The 23,315-nt window shown below is 40.6% G+C and overlaps 1 protein-coding gene across 1 annotated transcript in view; it reads right to left on the bottom strand.

Annotated features, from left to right (window-relative positions):
• Positions 1-23,315, bottom strand: part of NRXN3 (neurexin 3) — a gene marked incomplete at its 3' end in the record, with an annotated part of 723,331 nt that overhangs the window by 270,814 nt on the left and 429,202 nt on the right. The window contains exon 16 of the mRNA XM_009887058.1: positions 21,651-21,770. Within this exon, the coding sequence (XP_009885360.1) occupies positions 21,651-21,770 (120 nt within the window). The remainder of the gene's footprint in view (positions 1-21,650; positions 21,771-23,315) is intronic.

Genomic DNA, 23,315 nt, shown 5'->3' with positions numbered 1-23,315 from the left:
AAAAAAAAACCCCATGGTTATTGACTTTTGCTAAGATTTATTGTTAGGTCTTTTCCTTTTTCTTGTATACTTGTACTTATTTATCACAACCTATAAAATCTAATCATGAAGTGTAAAAATGTTAGAATTGCTTTATAAAGGGTTATACATTTATACAGCCTAATTCTGCAAACAGCTCCTCAATATCTCAAAAGCACTGCATACAAGAAATGGCCTCCCGTTCTTTAGATTGAGGTCACACTGCCTGTATTTTGGCATAGGACAACACCATAAATGCCTTAAAACCCCACACATCCTATAATATTCACATTCCTTTTCTCCTTCGAGGGGCTTGATTATTCAGCAGATTTCTCTTACTAGGCAGGAACATTTCTACACTTCAAAAATTATATGCTTAGCACTTGATGCGTGCCCCATTTCAGCAGACTAGAGAGAAATAAACATAGAAATCAAGCAATATGCCCACTCACTTAGGCCCAGTTCTCCTTCAATAGTCGAATGCTTCCCAGCACTTCTTGCTAACCTTACATGTTCAAGACTTTAAAAAGTCTTGGGAACCATTTACACTCACGCCATGTGTTGCTTACTTTTATCTGTCACTCCCTAAATTCTACTCATTTATACCAGTAAACAGTACATTAGCTACTAGACAGTTCTTATCAGTCTTCCTTTTCATTAGTATCAACACTATCTGCTCAACAGATGAGGCTCCTTTAAGAGACTTCCCTTCTTTTAATGAAGTGAGTGATAAGTAACCTTATTCTGTTTCTCTGAAATGGTGCAGGGCCAAAATAAGGGCACATCAGCTTATCTCCTGACTTGTTATCCTTCATCCGTCTCTCCCCAATCCCTTAAAAAAAAAAAAAATCATCTTGCTGTGCTGCTTGGGAAGAACTGGCTTATGTTGCAGACCTGTTTCCATCAAGTAAGTTCAGCATTAGAGCAAGCTTCTGAGACACCCTCGATACATAATATTTCTTCTTTGTATGCCCTTTCAGAGAAGAGACAAGAGCCCCTGACATGCCACATCTGTTTTGTCTTGGCTTGCTACCAAACTTGCCAAGAGAACTGGTAATCACTTGAGCCGTTGTAGAGAGGTGCAGGAAAATGAGTCTAAAGAAAAAGGAGGCAATTGTTGGTGTTCTACAGAAAAAAAAAGAAACCCGGGATTTCACCAGGATGCCAAAGAACACACATTCTGGGACCACATCCACCCTGAAGTCCTCCAAACCTTTGAGCCGCTGCAGGTTTTAATTCTTCCTTTTACTTTTCTTTGCCCTTCTTCCTTAAGAAAGGTTAGATTTAGATTAGATAGAAGGAAGAAATTTTTCACTGTCAGGGTGGTGAGACACTGGAACAGGTTGCCCAGGGAAGTTGTGGATGCCCCATCCCCAGAAGTATTCAAGGCCAGGTTGGATGGGGCTTTGAGCAACGTGGCCTAGTGGAAGGTGTTGGAACTAGAGGGGGGTTGGAACTTGATGATCTTCAAGGGCCCTTCCAACCCAAACCATTCTATGATTCTTTGATAAGACAAGGCCTCAGCTTCCAAAAGAGAGAGACTGAATAATCTTTTAGTTACTGACAAAGACAAGACCTTCCCACAGGCAATCATTCAACCAGACTGTCATTTATTCTCTGCTTTTCCCCACCTTTCTTGTACAATTTCGAAACCCTGAATGGCCCTGCAGCCTTTTGTGCTTTTCCTTACCATGCATCTGAAAGACACGTAACTGCTATTAATTCCATTTTGCTAATACGGGCTATGGAAAACAACACAAAGGTGGGTTTAATCAACTAACAGAATGCATCATCCTAACTATAAGGGTGTTCATAAGCAATAGAGAGTAACAAGCTTTAAATATACCTATTTTAGAATTAGATTATTCAGGCCCTGGAGGGTTCTGTTGCTCTTCACTGACCATAATGGGAGTTTGACTCGTTCAAATGTGCCTATGTGGCAGGTATCTATGTAACCCCCATAAGAGTAAGTCTACAGTGTAACCAAATCTGCCAAGTTTCACCAAGGTTTGCTTACCAAGAAACAACTCTGCCAGACCAGGAAAGCACCACAAAGCACCTCTGAAGAGGATAGCAGCAGGAGTCTGCAGCTGCTTATGGAAATGCTGGGAGAAAAACGACAAACACAACATACTCCAAGGTTTACAAACAAGTCTTCATTTAGTCTTGTGCCAGCACTGCACAGGCATTACCACCATTAGTTTTCCCTATTTCCTGAGCATCAACGAAGGTAAAACTTGCCAGGAAAACCAGTACAATTTGGATAAGAGTCATACTTCCACAAAATAACCAGAAAAAACACAAAAACTTTTTTCAAAAAGTCATGGTCGTGCTTTCTAAACACAAACAAATGCCAATGCATGTACAATATTGGTCAAGAAAAATGAACCGAAACAGATGCAGAAAAAGGCCACCAGGGGACTGACTACCCTATCTGATAAAAAGAATATTCAAAGAGCTTGGCTTGTTCAGACCAGCTAAATAAATGTTGAGAGGGGATACATTTGCTGTGCACAAATACCCGGGGGTAGAAATAGCTGAGGAGTAGAAATTACTATTTAACTAAAGGACAATACTGGTACAAGAACAGATGGTTATAAACTGCCAAAGAATAAATTTAGACTGGAAATTAGACAAAGGTTTCTAATCAGCAGAGTAATGAAGCTTTTAAAAAGCCTTTACAGGGAACAGGGGCAAAAAAAATGCTCTAATCGAGAGATAAAGCTTCATGTATTTATGAAAAGTATTAAGAAATATGGTTCCCCTACCAAAGCACAGTACTGGAAGCAATAACTCCTGAGGTCCCTTGCAGCCTTCTGCCTCTCTGCATTTCACACTAAAATCCACTCGTAGCATCACCAACATATCAAAAGTACAGTTCTGAAATACCTTGACCTCCCAGAACAGCTACACAGAGAACCATTCTGGCTGGACTCTGCTGAAGGGTGAAGCAAGACAGCTTCTAAGGGAGGGACAACTGGAGCAGACAAACCTGTGAAGAAGGCCTGAGCTGAATTTTTATATTGTCTTAATAAGAAAACCACAGACGTATAAACCCTTTTAGAACTCATAAAACAAAACTCTTGAAAAATCCCAAGGGCTTCTGGGTTTAAGGAAACTTCTCAACACACTGCTGCATGCCAGAGAGCCCTCCTGGTAACCATCAGTCACTGGAAGATGCAATATCCTCTTCTAGCCATGCAATACCTTTATCATAAGACCAATTATTTTTCTTCCTCATTGTTTATTTTTACTAAGGTTTTCCATAAAATACAAGGATGGAGGCTCAAGATTAACGGCACGGCTAGGAATATTACCATCACGTATTGTCTTCATTCTTTATGAGTAGACCACAGTCAAATCTTTTGCAGGCCCACAGACATTTGTAAATGTTTGATCTTTCCAATATGTGTATCTGCCAAAAGCATTACAGCACAGCAGGAAAGTAATTTTCATGGACTCTGAAAAGTACTGCAGAATTATATAGCTTAACCTGTTTGCTTCATTCCTTAGTTATGGCTGCATCATGTTTACTGCCCGGGGATACACCATATACAACATTTTATCATTATTTTGGGAACAAAAACACCAAGCAGAACAAAAAACGTGAATTTGCCAAAAAGACTGTATGTCATCTAGCAACACCCTCTTGACAGCCATTCCTATCTACCCAAGATTCCAAGCTGTCTGGACAAGAGCGCTCCTGAGGAAGTGTGGAAACAGATGAGGGGGTTTTGTAGAACACATCTTTACTGCTTCTTCAGAAAAGCTTCAGCTAACCAATATAAGAGAGAGTGTGTGGTTTCAAGTTGCAAGTTCTGTCCCACTGGGTAAATATGAAGAGATTCTAAACTTACGTAAGTAACCTTAAACTGACTTACTGTTTCATAGCACAGTGCATGCAGAGGCCATATCCATTACTACTACACGCCTCCTTCCACAGACTAAGACCATTCTCACTGTGCCTGAACCCTCTGGTTATGGGAGGTTTTCAACTGCATGCCTGATTAAATGCTGCCTCCCAGAATTCTTGGATAACAGGAATTAAATTTTAATGCCCTTAATTTAGTTGACACTTTTTCATAAGCCCTTTCCCCCCTCCTTCTCCTGTGTTATAAATGACCAATTACCTAATCTGAGGTAATGCAGGCTTTGGTCGAGGCTAATGAAGACGCGGTGGGTGAGATCCTGCTTGAAGCACAGAGTCCCATTAGGAAAGATTAATCACCTTCTAACTTACAATCCCACGTTTTGGCTCCAAACAGTGAGAAGGCAGAGAAAGAGGCATCCATCACATTAACCAAATAATACAGCAAATGCTTGGCACTTGATCAGCAGTAGGGTGCTCTCCTGACAGGAAGAGGAAGACTGTGAAATGAAGAGCAACAGCAGCTCTTCAAGGTTGCTCAGGGACAGAGATCCCCACACAAGAAGTAGGGAAGGCAAGTACCCCCAGCTAACACTTTGGACTTGTACTTCAGAAGAGAGGGCTGCATCAGCCCTAAGAAGGAAGTACGTTGCACTGTGTGTGGTATTATCCTTTCAAGGTAGTAAAAATACTCTCTCAAGGCAGCATATCTAACCAGCTGAAGGAAACCAGAGAGGAATAGTCTCAACCTAGGTAGAATGAAAGAAACCTCCAGCTACTTACTGTAATTGCATACTTCCAGAACTTCAGGAACAGCTTAGGCAATGGTATAGTGCTATCTTCTCTCTACATTCAGTCGATATTCATTGCAGTCCAATGTTCACCCACAAAATAACCCCTTTTTATCTTCAGGGAAGTTAGAATGCACGGGTACTATACAGCCAAAGGGTTCATTTACTGCATCAACAAAGCCTAACTCTGAGTGGCTATACCCTCTTCTAGAGATACACAGAGCCAACCTTCATGACAACAAGTCATTCCAATATTAAGTCTTTACTCAAAGAAAGAATAGTTAATTTTGCGGACCAAGGCAAAGGGATTTATGGCAGTAGGAGGGGAGACATTTCCAGAACATTTGCCTTCTAATTGACTACATACTAATGCTGTGTAATTACTAGAAAAGAAGCAGCAGAAGGGATAAAGAAATAATCCACATTTTCTACCTACCTACTTTTATCACCAGAAATCATCAGACCATTAGAAACAGAGCAGATGCATAGTTTTTTTTGTGGGAGGTTTTGACTTTTGGTTGTTTTTTTTGTTTGTTTTTTAACTGCTGGGTTCTTCGCAGGGTTGCTTTAGAATTGCTTTATTCATTACTACTCTCAACGGCCATTAAATTTCCTTCATGTAAACAATGAAAATCCTTCCTTCTCATCCAAAGATGCTCCCAGAAAATTGAGAAATACTTCAGCTGTGACACAGAAGGATTGCTCCTTTACTCTTTTTTTATATATACATTCATTCCTCCATTCACCTTCATTGCTGAATCTTCTCAGCTTTTAAGGTGCCTCAGCATCCTTGCCCAGCTGATTGAAATGGTTTCTTGTTCTTCAGATGAGATAACTTACAAACACCATTTGTGCAATCAGGAACAGATCCTATGATGTCAGAGAAATGCTGAATTAGGATCCCCTGAAACTGGTAACATGTATGGCAGGAGATAAAAAGCACAGATTTTTTTCAGCTGTGTTTAGTAATTATCAAATTTATCCTCTTCATAATGCTGAAGCAAGCTGACATCATCAAGTGCTCCATTTAGTTTGCAAAGTAGGAGGATGTTCCCATGCAGTCTGAACTTAACCATTCTTAAACAATTCAGCGCTGTCTTTACCAGGCTTCTCTCTACTGCTCATCAGTAAATATGCAAGTGAAACATTTTTAGGTTCACTTGTCCTGAAGCAGAAAGGCAGACAAGAGTAGCAAAAGAATCCTCTACTTGGAGTCAGAATAATGAAGCAAACACTCAGATGGTGAAGCTCCACAGCTGCCTCTGGAAAAGAAAATGCCTGCTGTGACTGGCCACCACCTGTAATAAGTAAGCAGCAAATTGTGGAAAAAAGTATGGAAGGAAACCCATACAGGGAGCTAAAGTGGCAGGCAGAAATTTAAAATTTGATTTGACTGATCTCTTTGCAAATCTGAGGGGTGTATGTAACACTAACATTAGGCACAGGAGAATAAGTAACCTAATTCAGGAGTATGAAATTGCTTTTTGAAAGCATTTTGAAAAAAGCTTATAAATTAGGCTTTCAGAAGCTCCTGTCCCACAACTGTTTTCAAATTCTTTTCTAAATACTTAACCCTTTATTTTACTAGAATAAACTTCATTTTATCTTCTTTTTCTTAAAGCTCATTAATGACTGTGTCTTTAGATGAACTGACCAACACTGAGCATGCTGTTTGAAGAACCAGCGGTGAACTGGCACAGTATGCCCACCTAGCTTCAAATACGCATTTTCAGGCTCTTGAGCTGTGTCTATGAAGACACTTACCAGGCAGCAAGCAGAAGACTCAAAGGACCTACAATTATACCTACTTATGATGCAAACCAGCGTAGTTCAGTTGAGCTCATGGACAGAGGTGAATGGATAAAGCAAAGACACTAACACATGAATTGCAGCAGCCCAGACAAGGCCTCCACAACACCCCACAATTACTAACAAGGGAAAATCTTAGGCAGAATTTGCTCCCTAAAAAATGCAGGGGACGGGGCTCTATAACTTCCATGCAGAAAGGAAGCAGTTAAACAAAGGCCAACGCTAACATCACATTAGAAGAGAAAACTTAGTTTTCCTCAGAGAGTCCAGCAGAACTCTACTATGGGAGATTTCCTGGATCAAAAGGGCGCAGACAGCTTTACTGCCCAGGCCAGAAGGTTCAAGACATAGAAAGATTGTGGGCCTTGCTATGTCCTACTTAAGGCAAATAGTCATTTTTCCTTTTCTTTGGTGTGTGAAACAGAAGAGGTGGATTCTGCAGACATCTTTGGAGATTACTGAAGCTGATCACTGCGCTTGCTGGAGTCTGTATTGTGCTGCTGATTGAAAGCATAGGATTTCTGGTACCAAGGACCTTTCTATTGCAGTTACGAAGAAATACTTCTGTTATCAGGTTCGCAAATTTTACAGGTTTCTAAGAATATCTGAGCTTAACCTTTTTTTTCTGAGAGGACTAGCACTAACAAAATATCAACCAAGCCAAAGCCCGCAAAGGGCAAATGCTAGAGATCGTGAACAGTGGCTCCGTCAAAATTTCATGTTGGATTTCCAATAAAAAGAAACTAGAGTTTTCAGCATTCACTGGGTGGTATTTACTTACCTGGGCAACATACAAAACTTATTTAGCTTCCAACCTCTCTGCTGTGACTACAAGCCCTAATTAGAGCCAAAATTGTTCTGATGTTGAAGCTTTTCCTAAAGAACTCTTTGACATCTCCTTCCAATTCCCCAAAACATCCCCCAACATAAGCTACGTACTTGCCATCAAAGTGTAACGACTGTTACTTTCTCAGAGCCTGAGCCAGATTTGAAGCAGAGGAAGATATGTAACTAATAGCATACTAGCTAGTCCCTGCCACCTTCTAACTGCCTTTCAAAGAGGCAGCCCCACTTGACATGAAACAATCTCGCTACTTGCTGTAGTTAGCAGCTCCTAGATTGAAAAGATGCATAAGGCACCAGCAGCAAATGCCAAAGGGAACCTATTTCCCTTAAAAATCAAAACAAAAACCCCAAACAAGCAAACAAACAAGGAGCAACGGAAACTTTGCTCAGTGCTTAATAGTTTAAAAACTGTCTCTGGAGAATTCAATTCCTTCTGCTCTGATGTGTCCTCCTGCTGTTTTACTGCAAGCTCTGTCGACTCACAGCTGCTCCTCTGTGCAGGCCCTGGGCTGCCTTCAGAAGAAAGCACATGGAAAAGACAACGAACCCTTTCTCTCACTCAAAATAGCAAACCCTGAGTTAGAGAGAAGACAGCAACAGAGAAGGAAGTCAGAAGTCTGCATTCCACCAGTGGTGGCAGAGTGAGCAAAGACAAAAAGCTGTACTTAGTTGACGCTACTCTTGTTAGATCGAAAGTTCCCTATACAGAACACATCGTGCTTTGTGCTCTACCTCACCCATGCCCCTGCTTTCATATCCAAAAGGCCCTCAAGTTCCTGACACATTGTGATCCAGTCTGGGTTTCAAAGCACAGTAAAACCTACATGTAGTAGACGAGTCACTTAATTGGAACAGCAAGAAGAGTTCAGTTATTTGCTAACATGCATATTTTTGAAGAGGACAAAGGAAATGTCACATTGTGTGCACAAAACACCCCCATAGGTCTACAAAGTCTTGATCATACTTTTCAACACCCTATGCCTTGAAGCCATAAATACTACACCAAGATAAGACATCCCCAGATAAGTTTCTGGGGAGGACTTACAGAGAAAAAAACAATCAGTGCAGCCTACTTTTTATTTATTGCTAAATTTTTATACTTGCAGAGGTAGGACACTGACCAAGAAGCAACGAGAACCACCACCTCCGAGGTTAAAAATCTCTCTGGTGTACATCTGATCACACTCAGAAGTATTTCTGAAGTTGTATCTGGGTATTAAAATTAGAGTGAGAAATCAGAGAAGAGATTTGAGCATTGGAACAATTACTAGCAACTTCAAAAACTTGCTAGAGGTATCCAGATAACTAGCTTCTCTTACCCTGGAGAAGATGCATGACATGGTATTTACACGCTGTAGCTCATGGGGATTAATGGCTGTTGGCAGAAACTGCAGCTCATGTCCAGAATGTGTCCCAAGCTAAGTAAGAAAAAATCCTTATACAATGGTCTCATCAATTTAGTTAGGTCCTAAAGTTCCCAAATTGAGTGAAATGTAACAGTTACGAAAATTGTAAGATGTGCATTAGGAGGTCTGCTGAAAGGTATTCAGGTATTTGAAATGGAAAACTGTTACTGACTTGCCCTAGACTTGTAGTTGTTCCACATTAATTAGGACTAGTTATAAGGAGTTAAAAAGTGGGGAGGGAACTTGGTCTCAGTATCATTTAGGCACGTAAGGATTCTGTACCTCTTCTCTACTCATCACCTCCACACCACTTACGGGGATTTGAGATTAGAAATTATAAATCAGGAATCCACTCTCAGTCAGCAGAAAAACAGTAAAGTGCAAGTTCAAGCTTTTGGAAAACGCTAAGAACATAAGCGGGAGGACAAGCAAGGTCAGACTGTTCTTTACAGAAGCATGAGGAAATGTGAGGCAGAGCTGTGAAGAACATGCATCTACAATACACGAAGGTATGTGTGGTAATCAAGAAGCAAAAACGGCAGGCTCCAGGGACACGCAATGGGTGAAGAAGCCTTTCACCCCAGGCACCTGTTTCTGTAAAGAAAGAAGCTCTTCTGCAGAGCAAATGGAAGTTTTTTATCCATAACTTCAAAAATAACTAGTGAGTCACTTCTATCACTTTCCACACTGACATTAAACTCATTTTAGCAACCCAAGGCAGGCTAATACCCTGGCCAGCTTGTGAAAAGTTACTTTTCTTTGTATTTCCCAAGAGCCTCTTTCCACCTTGCGGCAGCAGCTCAGTGGACTTCAGCCTTTTCAAACACCAGCTTCCAATGTTTCCTCCTTGCAAGGACAGTATCACCAGACCAGTATTTCTCTAGTCCAAGTCTAATTGAAAACAGGACAAAAGACACACAAGAGGTCCCAAAACCACAGCCTCCACATAAATAGGTGAATGACGAGAGCAGAACTGCTAATTATTTTAAGTGACATGATCAGATAATTTAAGTTTCCAGGGCTGAAGCCCTGGAACATTTTGCACAAGACCTAAAATACATAAATAAATGTGGAACTAGGCATACCTCTGCAAAATGCAACCACCTTCATGACTTAAGCAGGCTATCAACAAGGAATGACCACAGACAACAAGACACAGCCTCAGCTTTACTGTTTGCTATTTAGTATGGCTGCTCTGAAACTATGGCATCTTGAAGTAGCCTCCAGAGGGTTTCCCAAGTCCTCTTAAGTCATGGCAGAGCCACAGGACTCGCTAAACATTGAGGAAGATATAAACTGCAGAGGACTATACAAAGCCTTAGGTGATTTTAGAAAACCTCTTTCTGAGATTAATTTGGAGAGGAGAAAAAGGAAGTTGGAGAGATAGAGATTCTTTCTAACTTCATTTCAGGTTTTTGTATTCCAAACACCCACCCAGGGCCTGGGAAAAGCCAAGCAAAGGAAACCTGGGGTCTGTGGGAACACAGCACCATCTCGTGGAGTGAAGGGAATAAATATAAGATACAAGGAATAAGTATTTCAGCACTTCAGACATCTGCAGCTTGGCTTTTTGACAGCCTGCTCTTCTAACAGGTTAACAAATCTCTCTATCGAATTTGTGCTTTATAAAAAAAGTTCACTGCAGATCTATAAAGAACAAATGAACAACAAACAACTCCCTATTTTTAGCTCTCAAACTCATCACCATTAACATAAACACTGGGGGCCTCTTCATAAATAGAGACGTGTGGGCAGACAACCATCTGTACTGAATGCTATTTGCCAGCAGGCCTAGCGCAGCTGTGAGCACCCTCTTCTCGCAAGTCTGAATCTCCTGTGCTTAAGGTGGGCAAAGAAAACAAGTTTCCAAGTACTAAACTTGCCAAGACTAAAGATCTATACTTCTACCTATTTGGTACTGGAAAAGAAAAAAAGCCTTTTTCCATTTAGAAGGAGGAGTTGGAGGAAACTCAAACCTGTTCCACCCTTTCCAGTATTTGCTCCCAAACATGGAGGTATGCTTACAGAGCACCTGAGAGCAAGCAACTTAAGTTACCCAACTGGTTCCTATCTTACTGGTCTTACTGGTCATAAATAAGAATTTCCTGGCAACAGTGAAAGTATGAAAACCTGGTTAGTTTCTACTTCATTGACTGAACTCAGTTAGAAATTGATCTTTGCAACAGAAAGTATTTAAGTGTCCTGGCTTCTAAAGGAGGCAGGCAAACGCAGGGGTCTCTGCAGGAGGATATAGTTGATCTTACTTTCTGCTCCATCTCAAGTATTGTGCTGTACCTAGCTGCACTTTAGTGAATACTTCCAAGTTTATTCTTGTTTCATCCTGGTCTCCAGCACTATCTGCTGCAGCATCATGTGCAGGAATCCAGGCTAACCCTAAATTTAAACATGCAGGATTAACACAGTGTCGTACCTGGTCTAACATACCATGGAAATGCATGCAACTCCGCAATACTCCAGACAGGTATTTCAGGTATCTATGTATGGCAACTCATCTACCGCATAGGTATGCTGCACAGCTGACAGTGCTGTTGTGAGATCAACATCATGCCCCATTGGGTAACTTTGCATATTTTCTGGAGTCAAACATTGTGCCCATTGACCTTGAGATCGATATTGGTATCTCACACACACACGCTCCCTCTACCAGATTTTCTCTTGCCACATAGCTGAAGTGCTTACAGTCATTTGCCAGCAGTCAGATTCACAGTCACTGCTTCCGAGAACTTCTGCTCATTCACACAGAGCAAGGGCTTGAAAGCCAGGTCTGCTCAGTCCATTCTGCACTGGTAACACAACCAATCCAGTGTTACAACAGCAAAGAGAAAAATGAGTCTTTGCTGACGTCAGTTACCTTCTGTAACGTGCAATTAGCTTGGATCCATAATTTAAACCCTGGTTTAAACCCAGGCACTTCTCATGACAGTCTGCATTTCCAAGCAAAAGACACCTGACTGCTGAAGGCTCCAGCAGTAACAAGAAATACCATTATTAGTTCCCTCTTCAGCATTTCTTTGGTTTTCAATTATAAGAATATCTGTGACAGATGAACTATTAAAGACACAGATGCTTCTAAGGGACCTACAAACTGTATGATGGATGGCTTGTGATATTGCTATCTATCTTCATCATTTGCCTGAGATCAGCAGGGCAGAAATGTAACAGACAGAAGGTCATTTAGTGCAATCTGAAAAAGGAAAAAAAAGAAAAGAAATATGACAGATAGTTATGGGAAGCCTGCAAACCTGACATCAGCTTTGCTGTGGCCAAGCACTGCAGTCAGGTTTCAGACCAGAGACAAGAGGAAGACGAGAGAGCTCCAACCACACTTCCTTCAAAATCAACGTGCCAGAGTCTCTCTGGAAGAAATAATTGCTTATTATTTGGCAGGTGTATTATTAAAGCCAGAGTCTAGTCAAGACACTCTGGCCTACAGGTCAGTAGTATTATCTGAGACAGTGACTCAAATGGACTCAAGCATGACTTCTCTCAGGGTGAGGCTTGGAGGCATTTGAACAAAACCACACTATGGAGATCTGTCAACTCTCCTTTCCTGGGAAGGGAGTCATTTCCTACTCTCTTTCCCCATCCCATTCAAGATCACCCTCTTGAGAACCCTGCTGGCAATAGAAACATCCTGAAAGGCACTTTCCAGTCCAGGGAGGTAACCACAAGTCCACCCTGCTCATCTCCAGCACAGAGGTCTGGGAAGAGCCTCAGGGAAACACTGACTAAATCATAAACCTCTCGATAGAGGAGGATGAACTAACTTCGGTCAACACTTTGAAACTAAGACTAGTTGTCTTCTTTCTCAGGTTTTTAAGCTCTCTGTGCTAATTTTCAAGATAAAATCATTCTGACACAGCCAATGAATCCTGAACTTTGTTTAGAAAACGATGAAATCAACCACATCCCACTTTTTTATTCCTTCTTCATTTTTTTCTGTCCAGAACTTTTCTAACATTTTCACTACAATATGCAAAGTTTTGCTTTCCCTAAATGTGCAGTTTTCTCTGATTAAACTACCACCCAAGAAAAATTTTTATGAGTTCTGTATGTACCTAAGAGTTTGAAATGAACATTCACAGATTTGGAAGCTTTCTCTTCTGTAGACAGCCATTAGCTAACTGGGGTTTCAGTTAACGCTTACCCCCTAATACAAACCATGTCATGTGAGCTCCCTCTCTTTTTTTTTTTTTTTTTTTTAACTGAAAAGCCTATTTTCTTCACAATCAGGGAAATTCCTTTGTGGCCCAAAATCTCTAAGGACAGCAGAAGACAAGTGAAGTCCCAGGCTCCACTCCTAGTATTTGCACAGACCTCGGATGACAGTACGCAGTGAAACACCTCCATAAAGATAATCAAATCCACCAAAAAAGGCTCCCTCCTCGCAAAGCTTGTTTCACAGGTACCCAAGCAGTCAGTTTCAATCTGCCCCTCGGGGATCATTAAACTGTAATTAAGGTTTTGCATCTAATCCCCAATGTTCCACAGCTGAGATTATTATAGCAGCTCCTGGGTAACAAGATTGCAATGTAATAAAGATATGTCCCTATATACAGCTAAACTCCACTGGAGATCAATAGCTAGCCTTCTTCCAATGACAGGCAATAATTAGTACATTAGGCAGCCTGGATAGTTGAACAAGAATCTCCTTCAGGAACTCTGACTCCTCCTGCCTTTGTTTTTCTGTTAATAATTTCCATTGCAAAAAAAACCCAGGACAAGCATACAAGATGTCTCTCTCTCTCTCCCTACTCACTCTAGCCTCCTCCCTTATGTAGCCCCAGACTCGAAGGCTCAAAAGTCTGCAAGAAGAAAAAAAAAAATAAAATTCTAGCACTGCTTACATCTCTCTGCACATTGGCATTCTCTCAGCTACCTATGACCTGTAAATATTTTATGACATACACTTATCCACGCTAATGACTAAACGTAAAGGCAGCTTTCAGTCTAAGGTATATAAAAAAATATAAATCTTAAATACAAAACAATTAGGTATATTTGATATGTGGACTCAGAGAATCCCATGACAGTTTTTGATCTGCCGATACTGGCATAAATCTCGAGTTACCTCACTGAAATCAAAGGAATTATTTTGTATTTGGAAGTGTTACTGCAAAAGAAGTCTAGTCCATAAAATCCAAAGACCAACTTCAATCTCCATCTATCTGTTCTCACCTATTAATGCAGACTTCTCTTTGCAAACTGTTTTCTATGTAGGCAGCCTGGGAAATAAACAATAATCACCTTGAGGACCCTACAGGGATGAGAAGGCAATACAGCATGTGCTACAACAGACAACTCCATGCTGTCTGGGCAAGCACTAAGCGAACCTATCCCATCTCATTAACACCATTACACTCCACTTACCACATATCAGACTTAAAGCAATGGAGTAGAAGCACAGATATCTAACCCAGTTGGGCACTGCAAAGATGCGAGAGCACACAAAACCTGGTTGCGGGAAAAAAAGAGATTAAAGATTATTACAAGCCAGAGCTTCCATTGACATTTGGCCCAACATGGGAAACACATTTTCATAATCCATAGTGCCAGTTATGGCAGATTCATAGGGGAATGGAGGCAACAAAGCCACCTGTACTTTCACCTGGATTGGTGACTGGGGTATCCTGTTGCAGATCAACAGCAACAGCTGCAAGATTAACAGGCTTTTGCAAGGGTTTTCCCCTTCTCTACAAAAGTAGATACACCATCTGCATACCATGTGGCACCCAAAATACCTCACGCTGATGAAACTTTAACTGGTGTAAGATTCATCTACAGTATTTGTGCAATACAATTGAGGATAGAAGTTTCACAGCACTGTGTGAAAAAAAAAATAACTTAAAATAACGGTTCTCAAGCTCGGGGTGACTTTTGCCTACAAAATACGATGCTACATACATTTGCCATCAGCTTCCAAATTCAGGCTGTACCATCTTCTGTGGAGAAGCTGATATGAGAAGAAAAGAATCTTTGAAGAGTCAAACTGATGGTTGAAGATTATTTTGGTGTTTTCCTGAGTTTTTACATCTACTGCTTCTTAAAGCAAATATGAACATATGCAGGATATTACAAGGAAAAAGCTACATTAAAAATTAATCAAATCCTTGTTACACTTGACAATTTAGAACACTTAATAAATTAACTTACATTTAGTGGAAAGATGTACTTAGAGATCAGCAGCAGCAAACAGAGCTTGGAGTGACAGAACAGAGATTCCTATTTTGCTGTACCACATTTCTGTTACTGCTGTCGACTTACATCAATGTCTTATCAGAGATCACACCCTGGGTGTGCCATTACTGAAAACAGTTTCAGAGGCCAGCTCTTCCACCGAGCAAAATACCCAGGACACAATACCACTCACTCAGCTACTTATAACATGAAAAGCGATAATTATTGCCATGACTACCAAAATGTATCACGTAAAAAAATACTGTCAAAGAGAGCAGAGATCACAAGGAACAAAATTGTGGCAAGAGCCTTTTGTGACATGTTTATGAAAATGGCATAGCTGCTGAGCAGTGTCAGGAAGAGAATTAAGTAATTGCTTGAACTGCTCAAAGGTTGATAACAGAAGCTGTAATCACTGCCACCTGTAAAAAGTCTCTTTCCTTCCACCCTATTGAAGTCTGTAGCACGGCTGGACCATAGCTTATGTGCTGACAGCAGCCAGGTGTGCACAGATATCAGTGACTGATTGCAGCTCTCATCCTAAATGCTCCTTCTGCCAAGCTGTTGAAGCAATCGTAATTAAATTACTCACTAGGGACCTAGTTGCATTTTGGGCATTACAAAAGGATAAAGTAAAAGGAAACACTTGTCTGTCAGGGCACCTTGAGAAGTTGAAAGGTACAGACGAAGCAATTCCAAAAAGCACCTGTCACTCAAATTCCCTCTTTCTCACACAAAACAGGGACACCTAAATTCCTCCCTCTGATATCAACAACACTATCCATCCTAGATGACTCCCAAAGGGAACATGAAGCAGGCAAGCAAGCTCTCGATCTACAGCCTGACCTGATGTTTTACAAGGAGGAAAAATGCCTTTCAGTACACAAAAAAAGCAACAAGCATTCTTAAACCACTCAAGTGCTAAAGCAATTATCTAGTGGGTTATTACTAAGCATCAGAAAAGTACATGGTGCTTTAATAAGAAGTAAGCACTGGATCCTTGCCCCAAAGATGTCCCGGTTCTTGGAGTTACAGTGCAAATGAAAGTAAACAATGGTAAGAAGGGTAAAGGCAGAGTTCACAATGCAAATCACAATAGTACAATTTACATCATATACCAATGCACTTCCTCCCCCTTTTATCCCAATTCTCAGAGGATAAGGTCATTCAGGACACCAAAGGCTTAGGGTAGGAACTGAAAATGAGCCATGAGCCAGAAAACACTAGTTATAGTAGAGGGTACGTAAAAAAGCACTCAGTAAGCAAGGGTGAAGCATGAGGAGGGAAGTAAGAAGCAGGCAGGGTGCCTGACCTGCTGTAATGAAGTATGATTCACTCAAGATAAATCAGAGGTGACTCTTGCTTCAATGTAGGGCGGATGTCTCCGTAGTATCAAAGGCAAATCCCTAAGCGTGCTGATATTTAAACAGCTGACTGGTTTAGCCATGCATGACTAATGAAGTCTATGCAGATTTATTTTCTACACACTAGCAACCTCTTGCTCTCTGACTCAGTAAGTGATAAGCTGGGCACATTAGAAATGAATGGGTGATAATTAAACATGAACAATGAAGAGGGTTTCTATAAGTAAATCAAGCTGAGCCTGCTGGCATTGACATTAAGGGAGGTCAGGAAGTCTGGACAAAAATTGGCCCAGATGGTGAAAAACACAAAATACTGAGGGAGAGAGAATAGGGTCCATCTCCTAACTGGGGGTCTGAATCCTGTCATGGAGATAGCTGTAACTGCTCAGTGACACAGACAAAACAAGCGTGGTGTGCAAATGGCTCACATGCACATCAGAATAAAGCCATCACCATAAAGTAACAGTTACTACTTCAGCCATTCGCCTTGCTAGCAGTCTCTTCTAATGACTATTCTGCCATGCTATTTAAGCAGGGGTGAGGGAAGCTGCTTCCAACACCGCCTTTTTGCAACCTAGTCTACAGACAATGCTCTAGAAGCGTCAATCTGCTTAGTTACTCATTCACTCATTTGCGCAGAGGGGGCAAAAAAAAGGAAGGGTATTAGTCAAAGAGGGATGGGTATCCTCTGACATCCCTAGCACCTCACCTAGAAAACACATGTGGCAGAAAGGCCAGCTTCAGTCTTCCTCATTCAATCCAAAATGCTCTGTGCTTTACTCTAAAGTATTGCTCTTAGACTTGTTCTGCTAATTTTGATATTGCTCCTTTTAAGTCAAGGTAAAAAAAAAAAAAAAAAAAAAAGATTTTGGCTAGTGAGTAAGCCTCACTCACTATGATTACAGAGCTGAAGTTATCAAAAGCTCTTCCTGTGACAGTGCCAAATTAATGAACAAAAGAGCAAAGTCACCATGACTCCCTTTCCCTCTAATCTTTCCCTCCAAATGTGATTCACAGAAAGACAGTAGAAGCATATAGGTTATGCATCACATGGAAAAGAATCTTGGAGGAAAAATGTAACATATTGCACCAAAAGAACAACAGCCCTGTATATTACCTCTCCTTCAGACAAAAAACAAGCACCACTTACCCAAACAATCACACTGGAAGGTTAGAGGATTGCTCTGCTTATCAACAGGCTCTTTGAAAAGCACGCAGACTGGAAAGATACACATACAAGAGGACAAACAAACACAGGCTGTCTTTTCTTTTTACCTATCAAATGGAAAACTTGTTTGTAAACCAGGTGGATATTACAACCCAGAGTTTATAAATAAATGAATAAATAACCCCCCTAAAAAGCCAATCAATAGTCAGCAGATGGACTTCACTGTTTCAACAACAAAAAAAAGCTGTTTGAAAAAGTGCTTTATATTGTGCTTGCACTAGTCACTGCTGCAGGTTATTGATCTTTTACAGACAAACAGCCTCCATTAATACATACTTGTGTTAGCCTGGCAATTTATCCTGAAAAGCTTGACCCTCAATGTTACTCATCTGCACGAGGCACTGAGTAACAGGCAGTGTTTTCAACGATCTAGTTTGGCATACATATACCATTCCCATCAGCTAGATTGCTGAAGCCTTTTTTTATGCATTCTCTCCGTGGAGGAGAAAAAAAAAAAAGTCATTGTTTGATCAGATAGAAAGAACTTGAAAAAGTTAAAGAATCTGTAAAGCTGTTCAAAGGACAACCCGCATCTCAGGTAACCTGGAGTCTTTAACTACCATGTTTTCATCTCATATCACGATAAAGAACAGTAGCAGGATGGAGTCCACCACAGATGCAAGACGCTTCACTAACATTGTGGGTTACTTTCTAATTCTGATACCTTATCTGCCCAAAGTTACACATTTGAACAGTCTAAGCAAGAGTTTGACACACTGAGGTTGTTTAATATTCTTAAGTATCAATTGCAGTATATTAATGCTGATTTCCTACATCTTAGAGTAACAAACAAATTCTGAAAATAGGTTGAAAGACCAGATATATTGGTCTTTCAATCTGGACTGATTAGAATATCTATAGAGATTGAAGAATGAGGGACCACTTCAAAAATGAAAACAGATCTTAAATGGCAAGGAGAATAGAACCAGCATATCCCGAATAGTAGCATTGCTTCTATTTCTACCTTTCTTTATAAGTGTTAATGCTGGCTGGTATGCAAGGCAGAGCTTTAAATTCACTTTTGTACAACAGACCTCAAATACATTTGAAGGCAGGGGGTGTCTGTTTTTTGTTGGTTTTGTTTCTTAACATTGGCACAAGAAATGATACAACTCAAAATGAAACATACTAAAACTGAATTTATGCCCCCATGGGTTCTATTAATTTCTTATTCTGAGGAATCTTGATTCTTACAGTGTAAAGAATATCTAAAACAGAGCTGTACAAGAACAGTTAAAAATTAAGGTTGTATCATCATCAGGAATTGAAATCCTTGTCTTGTTAAACAACACTAGTGAAAATACAAACTTGTCTATAGATGTACACGGTGCATCTCTGCCACCCATGCTTTTCCTTCACCTTTCAGAAACAGCAGTTCCAAGCCAATTGCATCTGAATTCGGATGCTCAATGGCGCAGTCCTGGGACAAAAATTAAAAAGCAAAAACATATCGGCGCACCAAGGTTTCTTGAGTATTGATAAGTCCGAATGACTTGGCAAAGTTTACACTCACAAATAACGAATCACACCTACCAATAGTTAACTGGGGATAATATAAAGAGATCATCAAGAATAATTGAAGAGAATACCAAACATGCCACATATCTGTCTCAGAGGCACTAAAATATACTGCATCAAACACATGGAAACACCAATTTTCCCGTGTGGACACTTGAATTAACAGAAATGGAAAGACAAAATATATTCAGTAAGTCCTCTTTTTGCTACTGTTTCCACTGTGTAAATCTAGACCTGTTCTATTGACTTCAATATTTCATATTACATCAGTGGGAGACCACAAGTTGCTCATAAAACAGAAATAGCCATCTACAAAATTAATAGAATTAGACTCCTGTGGAAAAAAAAAAGTTCTACCTAAGAGCCTGATGCATTTCTAAATAATAGCAAGGCTTCAGGTTACACAGAAGTTATCTCCCCCTGCCATTACTTGCACTAAAATCCAGTCTAAAGAACATTTAATTCAATTAACATACAAGTGCCTATACTTCCATTAGACTCAGGTATAACATAGCAACCATATCTAACAGACAGGAACAGGAAGGAAGCCTTCTCCTTCTCCACAACCCACACCACTTCATAACTTCATCAGACAACCAGGAGTAGAACTATGTCTTCAATGTCCCAATACATGGAAAAGACTAAAAAAAAACACAAAAAGATGTTATACGCACTTTTTGAAGATCCTGATTGAAGTCTCATTGTGTTCCAGGAGAAGTCCACATGACTTACCTTTCCAGACCAATTTGAAACCCACACCCTGCTGTGAGCATTTCTAAATCACCAGCCAGGCCTGACACTGGGAGGCTGAATACTACGTTGCCCACATCACCCCCACTCATATCAAACCCCCGTCTCTGCTCTGCATGGTTTCCAGCTGCTAGCTTTCAAAAGCAGCAAGGAATCCCCAATTACAGACACAGGAATCTGGCTTCCCGACACTTCAGAGCCTGCTCTGAGTCATTAGCAATGGCGTAACAAGGGCACTGCAACATTCTGGAGCTGTGAAGCCCAGCACATTAAAAACAAACCTGACAGTATCAATAATCTCTTCAGAGATTTCCTGGACATATACTTAAATACAGCACAACAGGATTCAAAGTAGCATTTCCTTTACGCAACAGTTTTATAATGTGCTATGGTTAGCAAGCCTAAACTGAATGACTGAAAATGTACTGCAAGAATGAGGAACTGGGTCTCCGATTGACAAAAGCAAACCAGAACATAGAAAATCGGAGCCAAATCTTGGGGCTCCAATATGAAATATGTCTTCTGGACCCAAAGGAGTCATTCTGGATTCCAAAATAACCCAAAATTAGATGTGGCATTACAGCCTACAAATCTGTGTCTGTAGTAACCTCCTTATAAAGCCCCTGTCAAAGTACGAATGCTGATAGGCCTTTCGTTCTTAGGAGAAAGGGGAAACCAATGCAGATAACACCACATTTTATGAATGACTCAAAAAAAAGCTTTTTGGCCTTCAGCAGAAACAGACTGTCACCACATGTTAAACAGCTTGTCATTTGCGCCATCAATTCAGCCACATCTCAAACTTATAGGGGAAAGGTTGCAGATATGACAGTGCTGTGGCACCAATACTGCATGGACCTCGCTAGTCCCACTAATAAAGTCTACCTCAAATCCCCTTAATGAAAAGCAGCAGCTTGTGAGACGCAGGTGGTCAGAGTGCACTATAAGAGTCTTTTCTGCTCTTAGAATTTACAAGCACAAAGAACCAACTTATTGAAGCCTACTGTTATGCTTACTACAGCACTTATAATACGCTCCTTTGTTCCCCGCCTCGGAGCAGGCAGGGAGAAGGGGACTAATGGCCACCTTAAATAATAGAAGTGGGGAGAGAGTAGAGCTGAACTGGTCTGCTCCCTCCAGGCAGGAGCAAAGACCATATCAGGATGAGCAGAGGGAATGTCTGAAAGCTGATTATCTGCCCCCAAAGGAAGACTTCAGGGTTTTATTTAATTATTTTATCAGCGATCTGAATAATAATTGGCCAAGAAGAAAATGCAATGTTTTGAGATCAAGCAAAACAATATGCCAAGAAGCACAAAACTGTTGCTGTATGTTTAATTGACCACCTTGTTTTAACTGAACATTCTAGCAAACAGCACCCAATTTTTCATCTTAGCATACAGGTAGTAATTCAGTAGAAGACAATCTAGAACACTGGTCGGCAGTTTTACATGGATTCCGTGTCTTTGTCACCAAGGTTTGAATGAAAACCTCAGGGCATAATTCAGTACACAAAACCCAGCCATTTTGTACCTATGTAAATATTACACACAATATATACAAGTCATTTCTGGTTTCTCCAAACCAGGAATTCCATTAACATCAATTGCAATCGTTGGTCTGGTTGAGTTAGCTTTTAAAAAGAAGAAAAAAAACCCAAAACTAACCAATACTGAATTGCATATTTTCATTTTGACGAGAAAAAAAAATAACCTGCTCTATGCTTTTGAAACTTGCCAGAAAAAAACAGTTTGGCTTTGATGTTGTATTTCAATTGAAAGTAAAACTAATCATTTGTTCTCTGTGTTCCCATCTGTCAGAACTCACAGCTCACCAATGGAAAAGCCTACTTACGATCATTACACTGGCTCCCAGAATATGAAGTCATGGAGCAATCACAGGTGAAGCCTTCCCATTGCTGATTACAGATGCCCTGATTCGCACAGGAATCTTCCTGGCAGGTAGTACTTGGTCCTGGAGAAGGGATGACAAGAAAAGGGTGAAACAAAGCTGAGAGACAAATTTTAGTTAGGCAAACAAAAGCTCCAATTTATCGTTACCATTATTATCAGGATCCTCATGCAGAAGAGAAAAAGCACTAACCAAACACTTTTCCATTCTTGGACATGCAAGAAACTCCGGTAAAAAGAGCACAAAGACAACTGTACACTCCACAACAAAACAGCAAACTAACACAGAGCAAGGAGGAAGAATGAACAGCAACATATTCCCTCTTAGGCAGGCACAACTCATATGTTCAGTGCTTGCTCAAAGAAATTTACTGTAAAATATGGTGTGATGCAAGGATAACAAACACTGTCAGGTTGTTGTGCTTCCCTGGAAGTTTGATCCCCTTGTAGAAACGAATGCTAAGAAATGAGCCCATGAACAATGCTTCATCCTACCCAAAGAACCCTGATATGTGGATTCAAACTGAAGTTCTGAAACTTCAGTTTGCTAAAACTTTGCTTCATAGGTTAAGCAAAAAAACCCCAAACAAACAAAAAACCAAAGACTCTGAGTAGTGCCATTACATAGGTTTATCTGGAAACACGTCAATAAAGTACTCAGAATGACACTTCTCTGTTTTGGACTGGTTTCCAAAGCTTTTGGGGGAAACAGAGAAGGAAGGAGCCACTACTAACAGAACAGCCTTTCACTGTTCTGTGATTTGGGCTAACAGTTGCTATCCTACATGGATAAACCTTGCAAAGACACAACTGAAGCAACAGGCAAAAAAGTGATCTTCAGATCAGAGGGACTCTGAATGACAGCTAGTATGTCATCCACAAGGAGGTAGCTGGATTCTGAATCACCCAAGAGCAGATGTGAAGCTGCAAGCCATAGATTATAAGAACATGACTTTAGAAGTTACTTCCTGGGAAAGCATTTTATCTTCAGCATTCTAGGCAAAGGTATGCTGCTCCTATTGTGCAGTACTTCAAATAAAATGTACAACTATAGTTGTCATACCTACTATTCTATACCCTGAACTTGCTGGAAAAGAAGCAGCAGCAAAACAAATAGAGTGGATAGTAGAGGATCAACTAGATAGGCTGTCGGAGATCAGTTTGTTAACCACTTCCAGTACCAGATAACAGCATAAGGATAAAGCAACAACTGTTCTACCCATCCCACAATCTTCCGTCACAGTCTTTGTTTGCAACAGGAATTCCATGAGGCTCATCCTACTCTTCATCACATCAGCACCACCTTCTGTACTTTATAGATGAGATAAGCACATTGAGGAACAGGGAGTTATTGGAAGTGGTCAACACGGATTTACCAAGGGTAAATCATGTTTGACCAATTTGATGGCCTTCTGTGATGATGTAACTGGTTAGCTGGATGAGGGGAGAGCTGTAGATGTCATCTACCTTGACTTTAGCAAGGTTTTTGACACTGTCTCCCATAACATCCTCATTAGGAAGCTGAGGAAGTGCGGGTTAGATGAGGTGACAGTGAGGTGGATTGAGAGCTGGCTGTGTGACAGGACTCAGAGGGTTGTGATCAGTGGCA

This window comes from Charadrius vociferus, unplaced genomic scaffold (genome assembly GCF_000708025.1).
Source record: "Charadrius vociferus isolate BGI_N301 unplaced genomic scaffold, ASM70802v2 scaffold14, whole genome shotgun sequence".
Lineage (NCBI taxonomy): Eukaryota > Metazoa > Chordata > Aves > Charadriiformes > Charadriidae > Charadrius > Charadrius vociferus.
This window is presented reverse-complemented; position numbering and strand designations above follow the sequence as displayed.